The sequence below is a fragment of the Cyprinodon tularosa genome, unplaced genomic scaffold (genome assembly GCF_016077235.1).
Source record: "Cyprinodon tularosa strain WSP-4 unplaced genomic scaffold, ASM1607723v1 ctg486, whole genome shotgun sequence".
Taxonomy (NCBI): domain Eukaryota; kingdom Metazoa; phylum Chordata; class Actinopteri; order Cyprinodontiformes; family Cyprinodontidae; genus Cyprinodon; species Cyprinodon tularosa.
Genome location: NW_024039214.1, coordinates 739,756 through 750,000, shown reverse-complemented (window position 1 = coordinate 750,000; position 10,245 = coordinate 739,756). Strand labels below are relative to the sequence as shown.

Sequence of the window (10,245 nt, the reverse complement as noted above, 5' to 3'; positions counted from 1 at the left end):
TTGCAGGAAGGTAACCAGCATGTTGCAGGAAGGTAACCAGCATGTTACAGGAAGGTAACCAGCATGTTGCAGGAAGGTAACCAGCATGTTACAGGAAGGTAACCAGCATGTTGCAGGAAGATAACCAGCATGTTGCAGGAAGGTAACCAGCATGTTGCAGGAAGGTAACCAGCATGTTACAGGAAGGTAACCAGCATGTTACAGGAAGGTAACCAGCATGTTGCAGGAAGGTAACCAGTATGTTGCAGGAAGGTAACCAGCATGTTGCAGGAAGGTAACCAGCATGTTGCAGGAAGGTAACCAGTATGTTTCTGAAAGGTAACCAGCATGTTACAGGAAGGTAACCAGTATTTTACAGGAAGGTAACCAGCATGTTGCAGGAAGGTAACCAGCATGTTACAGGAAGGTAACCAGCATGTTGCAGGAAGGTAACCAGCATGTGACAGGAAGGTAACCAGCATGTTACAGAAAGGTAACCAGCATGTTACATGAAGGTAACCAGCATGTTACAGGAAGGTAACCAGCATGTTACAGCAAGGTAACCAGCATGTTACATGAAGTTAACCAGCATGTTACAGGAAGGTAACCAGTATGTCGCAGGAAGATAACCAGCATGTTGCAGGAAGGTAACCGGCATGTTACAGGAAGGTAACCAGCATGTTGCAGGAAGGTAACCAGCATGTTACAGGAAGGTAACCAGCATGTTGCAGGAAGGTAACCAGTATGTTGCAGGAAGGTAACCAGTATGTTGCAGGAAGGTAACCAGCATGTTGCAGGAAGATAACCAGCATGTTGCAGGAAGGTAACCAGCATGTTGCAGGAAGGTAACCAGCATGTTGCAGGAAGGTAACCAGTATGTTACAGGAAGGTAACCAGCATGTTACAGGAATGTAACCAGCATGTTACAGGAAGGTAACCAGCATGTTGCAGGAAGGTAACCAGCATGTTGCAGGAAGGTAACCAGTATGTTACAGGAAGGTAACCAGCATGTAACAGGAAGTTAACCAGCATGTTGCAGGAAGGTAACCAGCGTGTTGCAGGAAGGTAACCAGCATGTTGCAGGAAGGTAACCAGCGTGTTGCAGGAAGGTAACCAGCATGTTGCAGGAAGGTAACCAGCGTGTTGCAGGAAGTTAACCAGCATGTTGCAGGAAGGTAACCAGCATGTTGCAGGAAGGTAACCAGTATGTTACAGGAAGGTAACCAGCATGTAATAGGAAGTTAACCAGCATGTTGCAGGAAGGTAACCAGTATGTTACAGGACGTTAACCAGCATGTTGCAGGAAGGTAACCAGCGTGTTGCAGGAAGTTAACCAGCGTGTTGCAGGAAGGTAACCAGCGTGTTGCAGGAAGGTAACCAGCGTGTTGCAGGAAGGTAACCAGCGTGTTGCAGGAAGTTAACCAGCATGTTGCAGGAAGGTAACCAGTATGTTACAGGAAGATAACCAGCATGTTGCAGGAAGGTAACCAGCATGTTACAGGAAGGTAACCAGCATGTTGCTGGAAGGTAACCAGCGTGTTGCAGGAAGGTAACCAGCGTGTTGCAGGAAGTTAACCAGCATGTTGCAGGAAGGTAACCAGCATGTTGCAGGAAGGTAACCAGCATGTTGCAGGACAGACCTGCAAGTTATAGGGAAGTTTGTTGTAGATTCTAATAAAATACCCTGTACCTCCAGCGAGAACTGGTAACCAGCAGCAATGTCCTGCAAGTTCTTAAAAAATAACATAACTTCAAGTTACCTGCAGATTGTAGAAATAGTTATCTACCTGAGCCGTGGTTCTGATGGTTCTAGCAAAATAACCTTTAAATTGTGGTAAAGTAGCCTGGTGGTTTTTGGGAGTGACCATATGTTCTAGGAAAGCATCCTGTAAGTTGTGGGAAAGTATCTGATCAACTGCTGGAAGGTAGCCTGCATTGTCCATGAAGAGTAACCTATAAGATGATATTCTGATCTCGGAGTGTTTCCGCTAAGTTGAGGACAGTAACCTGTCACCTCCATGCAGGTAACAGCTGAGTATTCGGTTCTGTGTCCCACCTACCGTGCCTTTAAGTGAGTCAATCTCGCAGGTGTAGGCCTGGATCTGGTGTCTGAACTCCATGGTCTCCTGGCGGGCCTGTTTGAGGGCTTCGTTGTTCTTATTCACAGCCTGGTTCAGGTCCGAAACCTTCAGGGAAAAATGTCCTGCATCATCTTAATGTTTACCAGGATATTTTCTTCAAATATTACAGTCTGATGGTGAAGCTGTGTGTGAACATTAATATTGTGTCATTTTATTCCCTTGGTCAGTGAGCTGGAGTTCAGGTTTTGTGTTTACTGACCTCTAGTGGTAGTACTTTATAACTGATAGCAACCATGCAGAATATTTAAAAAATTTAATGGGTTTTCCAGATGTCAACATTTTCTGATGTAATTTTTAATGTAAAAGGCCGAATGAGAAAAAAGATGTCTCTGTCCAACCTTGGATTTGTACCACTCTTCAGCCTCTGCGATGTTCTTGGCAGCAATGCCCTCATACTGCGCCCTGATGTCTCTCAGTGCTGCTGTGAGGTCCGGCTTGGACATGTCCATCTGGATCTGGACCTGAGTCTCCTGCATCTGATTCTGCAGCTCACGGATCTCCTGTGGAGGAACAAAAAGGGACGATTACAGCTCTGTTGTTTGAGTCATGGAGGTTTGACTTTGAGTTAGTTTGTATCTTAGTTTAATTCAGATGTCACATCTTAGAAATGTTTTTTTTTTCCAGTGCAGCTCTGTAATGTGAAGAAAGGTACTGAGAAATGAGAAGCAGAAGCAGAATACCTCTTCGTGGATCCTCTTCAGGAAGGCAATCTCCTCCTGCAGCGTCTCAATGCGTCTCTCCAGGTCCAGTCGGGCCAAAGTGGCAGCATCCACATCCTGCAGCAGTCAGAAACAGAAAGCAGCTGAGACTAACTCTTCCTCTGAGCCTGTTAGAAAAAACTAAAATGACTTGATATGCTTCATATTGTCTAAAAGCTAAAGAATGGATCTGATTTTATGCTGAGAGTTTAGATTTTAACAGCTTTGAAACTGTTTGAGAAACATTTTTTTAGACAGTGCATGAAGAAATGCTCCTGGTTACACAACATAAACCACATAAAGTTAATGAAATTGCATAAGAAGGGACAGAAAACAATTTAAAAATTAAATAACATTAATTTCACTGAGAAGCTATTCAGAATTCATACAAGTCAATAAATAGAAGTTCCTTGTTTTACATACATTCAATTTTTTTTTACTCTAAAATATTGAAAGCAAAATAAACCATTTTCTTGAACTTTCACACAGATTTAAATGAAACGTTCTGCTGATGAGCCCACATTAAGGAATCAAACCAACAAATCGTCCTCACTTGAAAACCCTTCTAGCATTAAGAGCAGAGACAAACTAAAAAAATATGAATGCTAAGCTTTAAGCATACAGTCCTGCAGGTTTATTTTCTAAATATGTTAATTTCACAGAAAAAGTCAGTTTAAAAGCAACGGCATAGAGCTCACCGCTCTGAAAGCAGCCAGGTTGTTCTCAGCTTCTTCTTTCTGCAAAATCTCCTCCTGCAACCTGCAAAACAAGACAGACTTTTACACAAAGGCAGCACTAAGTTTGAAAAATATAAGACTTTGTTAAACAAACATTCAGCTCAAACTGTAATAATCGCACTTAAATTAAACTAAAAGTATTAGCATATAATTATATTTTAAAACAGTTTTCCATACTGTGTATGATCTACTAACAAGTTAAAGTCTAAGCTAATCATCGAAAAATGGAAGAAAGAATTAAGAGAAATTACAAAAGGTGAGAAATGTGCAATTGTTTTATTCATTAATACTCACAAGGCTTTTTAAAAAACAGCTCGGCTTTAGGAATAAATGGCAAAAAGGAAACAAATCCCTCCTAAAAATCCCAAATTTTCTTTACTATAAGCTATTTATCTTCTTCTAAACATGTATTTTATTATGACTACAGAAGCACATTCAACATGTTATGAATCATTTTAAAACTGGCAGCAATAATGTAAACTTGAGACAGAGAAAGAAAATGGACAGAGGTGGGAGCCATATTCCTCTCCTTTTATAGAAGAGTGCAGCATAAACATGCGATGAAGACTAACCTTAGTCTGACCTAAGCACTAACACGCTCTCCTCGCTAATCTTTATAGTCCTTGAGAACATCACTGATCAACAGCATCAAGAACATCAGAAAGCAGAGCTGCTCTGATCTGAAGATAAAGACTCAAATTATACTTTTAAATACAAGCATATTATTTTAAAAATAATACAAGCACATTATTTTTTTCAGTTATTATTTGACATTACTATTGCTTAATTGGTTTTTGGCATATTCTATAGATACTTTGAAATGTACTTTATATGAATGCCTATTGCTGCCAACTGTTGCCGCTATTCCCGTTTATCACTGGTTTAAACCGTAGAGGTCTGAGATAAATACCCCAAACAGTGACAACTATACAACATAGAAAAAGAAATAAATGAATTAAAAAAAATCCTGAATAAATCTTATATTTCTATTGATGTGGGCGCATCCAATGATTACATTTCAGTATGAGTTTTGTTATGTTCTGACTCAATACTGATATCAGAAATTACTCCAATATCAGCCAAAGAGGCCAAAGTACTTGAATATAACGCCCTGGATCTGAAATCTCTGACACAGACTGATAGAAACATTCTGCTCCATCAATTAGTCCGTTCCAACATTTCTATCCAACAGTACTTGTATTCTGCAAGAATTCAATTCTATTCAGTTTATTTCTATAGCACCAATTCACAACACAAGTCAGACTGATTTAAAGTTTTCTATCTAAGGAAAACCAGCTGATTGCATCGACTCATTGACTCTTCAGCAATCCCTCACACTAAGCATGCTTGTAGCGACAGTGGAGAGGAAAAACTCCCTTTGAACAGGAAGAAACCTCCAGCAGAACCAGGCTCAGTGTGAGCGGCCATCTGCTGAGGCCCACTGGGGTTCAAGGAGACAGAAGCAGACATAGAAAAAGAAGCATAGATACAAAAGGCAACTGTCAACCAGCTCCACAGGCGGCCCCGTCCAGGAAACACACAGCCAGGCAGACTAGCTCAGAGCCAGCTCCCATGTCAGAGGATGAAGAGAGCACATCCAGTTAGTCACAGTCAGAGAAACAGGACTACACTGGAAAACAGGTCAAGCTCCAACATCTAGAAACAAAGGTGTTGATGGCAGCAGCACAGCTGATATTTCTCTCCAGGATGGAGTCACAGCCAAACAGGAACAGACCAGATGAAGCTACTATGAGAAAAAGCAGAGAGAGTAGAACGTTAGAGATTGAACTAACAGATTCTGCAGAGTGGGAGAATAGAGATAGAATGAAGCAGAATGATGAAGAAGGGGTCCCTATGTCCTCCAGCAGTCTAAGCCTATAGCAGCAGAACTATAGAGATAGCTCAGGATAACCTGAGCCACTCTAACTAGAAGCTTTATCAAAAAGGAAAGTTTTAAGCCTAGCCTTAAAAGTAGACAGGGTGTCTGCCTCATGGACTAAAACTGGTAGTTGGTTCCACAGGAGAGGAGCCTGAGAACTAAAAGATCTGTCAACATGATCAGTCTGTCCAATAAAGTCTAAACATTAGAGCTAAGGATGAAACATATCATACAGGAGCTTCCTGTCTTCTAGTTTTATATATATATTTTAGTGTTTTCAGGTTTATGCAGTAATCACATTAATTAATAAAACTCGACCCGGTCAATAGGTGGCGGCAATGTGCCTAAAGCTGTTTGCTCAGTTGACTACCTACAACTGAAGAAGAAGAAATAAATGGCAATTTTACTTAAAGGTGTAGGGGAGGATTTTTCTAGAATTTTTGAAAAGACCTTCTGTCTCCCCTTAAAAATAAATGCACATGCACAACTATGTGCCTGCTCCTGAGAGGGAATGTCTATTAAACGTGACCGAGAGCCTATTTCTCCCTGTGCAAGCTCGGTTTAAAAGTTGCTGTTTGCATCGCCCATATAAGCTTACTTTTCAAAAGATTTGTAATTTTTAGTCCTTTAATCCTGGAGATGTTCTTCAGGTGATAAAAGGCTGATTTAGCAACTGCCTTTATGTCCCATTGCAAAAGGTCAGATTAAAAGTGAAATTACACAATTTTTCATTAGTTTTTTATAAACATGGAGCAGCATTTATTCACCTTTTATAAAAACAAACAGTGGATCCCAGGCAAAGTTTCTTTGCAGACAAGACTGTGAATCAGAGAGTAAAAATATCTCCAGTTACTACAACAAACAGCTGATAACTGCCCCTGCCCCCCCACCACCCCCCGTACCATTAGGGGCTAAATCAAGCAGCCTTTGTTTCATTACATCGGATTTCAAGGTTTTAATCAGCAGTTAGAGTGCTTTGCTTTTTAGCCCTTAAAGTAAGCATTTCCCCTTTTTTCAATCAGCATATTTAGAAAGTCTTTGCTGCAGTGGTTTCACCTTCTACCCGCCTCTCTGCTTCAGGGTTCGCTCTATTGCACACAGATCTATGCTGCAGAAATGGAGCTTATTCCCTGACAGAATACAGCATACTTTATGCACATATTCTTTTTTTTTTTCTTAATGAATTGTTCTTATGTGGTGATTAGTAAAATCTGATTCTGCAAGAAAAGATAAAGTTGAAAACTGCATGAGATAAATTTATAATAGATGTAAAAACATATCTTTAGTTTATTTCATTATGTGTAATGTTCCTCTAAAATAACTTTCCTTACAGAAAATCCCTATTTAATCCCTTATTTAATTTTCCTTATGGATCAATAAAATTATTTCGAATTGAATTACATTTTTCTGTTCTTATTCTTTTGCAAAATGAACCTTGACTGTATTTAATTGAGTTTCATAGGAAATAACGACATGAAATAGTTCATAATTGTAAAGTTGAAGGGAAAGAAAGTATTGCAAATTTATTTTCAGGACAAATAAGTTAGAGTGTTGGACATTTGTGTTCATCTCCCTTAATTCTCTTCAAACACTGAGCAGCTGACTGCAATAAGAGATCTTCTGGTAATTCATCATCTCACAGCCCAGCTGTTTGCAGCTTTACCTCTCTAACTGCAGCGCAGTAAAAGGAACTAAAGAACAACGTAGATAAAGTGCAATATATATTATTACTCCTTTAAGAACACATCAGAGATCAGAGAAGAAGTTAATGTATTAGAAAGTGAAAAAAAGAGAAAAAAAAAGCTTTTTTTCTAAAACAGTCTTGAATCCAGTTTTCTGTTTGCGGTAAATGTTTTAGGTGGTCTGGTCAGGTGGGCCAAAAGCAGAAGTTTTTTTTTGGATACACGGAAAATGTAGAAGGAAAAACTAACCCTTCTACATCAGCCTGAACACAACTTCCAACATAGTGAAGGCGGCATCATGCTGAGGGTTTCATCAGAACTGATAAGAAAACAGGTGGAGCTAAATGCAGGAAAACCACCAGAACATAAAGCAGGAGAATCACTTAGAAGGCTTGGATCAAGGAGAATGGCCTAATCAAAGTTTTAACCTCAACCCAACTGAAGTAGGAATACCATTTAATTTCAACATTAACACATGAACTCTTATAACTGTGGTATTTATACTGCTGTACAAGTTTTTCAATCAACTAGGGATTATCTGGTGTGTTTGTTAGTTTAAACAGCTGTTTATGTTCTATATATCCATTCCATCAATAGTTGTAAGTTAGACTATTAAACCGATAATGAGAAATAAAAAAAATCGGATTGTGTTAAGAGATGCACAGATTCGTTTTTTTCCCGATTTAATCCGATACTGATACCTGGGCCGATATCTGATAGCAATCGGATTCAGCTGTTGAATGAACGAACCAAATATCTCGCCATGTTCGTGAAGGCTTTAGACTCGTCTTAAACATTGTTTAAATGTGTTCGATATAAAGTGCACTGGATTGAATCTCTGATATTAAACCGTCGATATCCGATCCAGCTACTCAGTCAATATCAGAGCCGATATCCGATCTAAGTATCGGATTGGTCCATTTATAAGTGAGATCTGAGCTTTGAGCTAAAGGACCAATATTTGGGCTGTTGGTCTAAAGGCAGAAATCAAACCTCATGATGGAAAATAACCTACTTTATCCCAAAAAAAGATAAACCGAGAGTTAAGATCAGCATGAACCTAGTCAGACTTCATCCGCTCTCTTCTTAAAGAGTTTCACCCCCTCCTCGCCCCTCCTACCTGATTTTAACTCTTTCCAGGTCGTCCACCAGGTTGTCTCGCTCCACCTCCAGGCGTGACCTCTGATTGGTCAGAATCTCCACCTGCCTCCTCAGCTCGCTCATCTCCTCCTCGTACAGGTCGGCGATGCGCGTGGGCTCCCGCCCCCGCAGGCGCTCCACCTCCACCGTCAGCGCCTGGTTCTGCTGCTCCAGAAAGCGGACCTTCTCGATGTAGCTGGCAAAGCGGTCGTTCAGGTGCTGCAGCTCGGCCTTCTCGTTGGTGCGCGTGGTCAGGAACTCCTGGTTGAGGGCATCTGCCAGGTTGAAGTCCAACGTCTCCCCCATGCCGGCGTGGGAGCGTCCAACAGAGACCCTGGAGGCCCCCAGGGGCCTGCCATGGTAGCTGGAGGACACGCGGTAGTTTGGTGCGGCGCTGGTTCGGGTCACCTCGTAGACCCTGGAGGTTACGTGACCCCCGCTGCCTCCGCTGGGGCCCAGGAAGGAGCGGTTGAGGGAGGGGGAGGCGTAGGTGCCATGACCGAAGGTGCGGCGGTAGGAGGAAGCGGACTGGGCAGAGGAGGAGTAGGCCGTCATGTTGGAGGAGACAGAGATCCTGAAGGGGCTGCAGCAGAGCAGAGCAATGAGGAGTACAGAACTGGCCCTGGGTATTTGTAGCCACCCCCTCCCTAATGCCTCCCCCCTCCTCTCCTTGAACAGCCCTCCCTCCCCCTATCCTCCCTGGTTCTCCTCCAGCCTGTGCTCTCCTCCTGTGGAAGTAAAGCATCAGCTGGAGTTTATGTTTCTGTTTATGGTTCTTCTTCTTTGGTGTCATAGTCTTCATTCTTTTCTCCTCATCCTTTGGATTATTTCAGCAGAGTGTTATTCATCTGATGCCTGATGCTTTGAGAAACGCCTCCCTGCCATCATTTTGGGAAGCTTTGAAGTTCTGGAGGGCTTCCCATCCCACTAATCAGCACCTTAACATTACCACTTCTTCCAGACCAACATTCAGTTCATTGTCCTAAACAAACCATTCCACATCCTGTGCATTGGTTCCTAATTTACTTAGAAACTTTGGGGCGGCAGTGGCTTTAAAAGTAGGAGTTTGGAATCATTGCTGTTTTAAGCCCCTGCTCTGGCTTTCAGTGTCGTTGTGTCCTTGGGCAAGACACTTCACCCGCATTGCCCCCTGATGTTGGTCAGAGGGCCCAGTAGCTCCAGTGTACGGCAGCCCCACTTCTGTCAGTGAACCTCAGAGCAGCTGTGGCTACAATGTAGTTTGCCATCATTGGTGTGTGCATGAATGACTGAAAGTAGTGTAAAGCGCTTTGATCAAGTCTCCTGACTTCGAAAAGCACTACATCTAAAAGTAGAATGGGAGGCAGATCTTTTAGTTCTCAGGCTCCTCTCCTGTGGAACCAACTACCAGTTTTAGTCCGTGAGGCAGACACCCTGTCTACTTTTAAGACTAGGCTTAAAACTTTCCTTTTTGATAAAGCTTCTAGTTAGAGTGGCTCAGGTTATCCTGATCTATCTCTATAGTTCTGCTGCTATAGGCTTAGACTGCTGGAGGACATAGGGACCCCTTTTTCATCATTCTGCTTCATTCTATCTCTATTCTCCCTCTCTGCAGAATCTGTTAGTTCAATCTCTAACGTTCTGCTCTCTCTGCTTTTTCTCATAGTAGCTTCATCTGGTCTGTTCCTGTTTGGCTGTGACTCCATCCTGGAGAGAAATATCAGCTGTGCTGCTGCCATCAACACCTTTGTTTCTAGATGTTGGAGCTTGGCCTGTTTTCCAGTGTAGTCCTGTTTCTCTGACTGTGACTAACTGGATGTGCTCTCTTCATCCTCTGACATGGGAGCTGGCTCGGAGCTCGTCTGCCTGGCTGTGTGTTTCCTGGACGGGGCCGCCTGTGGAGCTGGTTGACAGTTGCCTTTTGTATCTATGCTTCTTTTTCTATGTCTGCTTCTGTCTCCTTGAACCCCAGTGGGCCTCAGCAGATGGCCGCTCACACTGAGCCTGGTT

General features: G+C 42.2%; 1 protein-coding gene across 1 annotated transcript in view; it reads right to left on the bottom strand.

Moving 5' to 3' along the window:
• desmb (desmin b) overlaps positions 1-8,865 on the bottom strand; it is a 21,877-nt gene extending 13,012 nt beyond the window's left edge. Inside the window, exons 1-5 of the mRNA XM_038302323.1 lie at positions 8,237-8,865; positions 3,517-3,577; positions 2,801-2,896; positions 2,459-2,620; positions 2,040-2,165 (exon numbers count right to left, since the gene is read on the bottom strand). Coding sequence (XP_038158251.1) covers positions 2,040-2,165; positions 2,459-2,620; positions 2,801-2,896; positions 3,517-3,577; positions 8,237-8,811 — 1,020 coding nt within the window. The 5' untranslated portion in view covers positions 8,812-8,865. The remainder of the gene's footprint in view (positions 1-2,039; positions 2,166-2,458; positions 2,621-2,800; positions 2,897-3,516; positions 3,578-8,236) is intronic.
• Between the last annotated feature and the right edge of the window lie 1,380 nt (positions 8,866-10,245).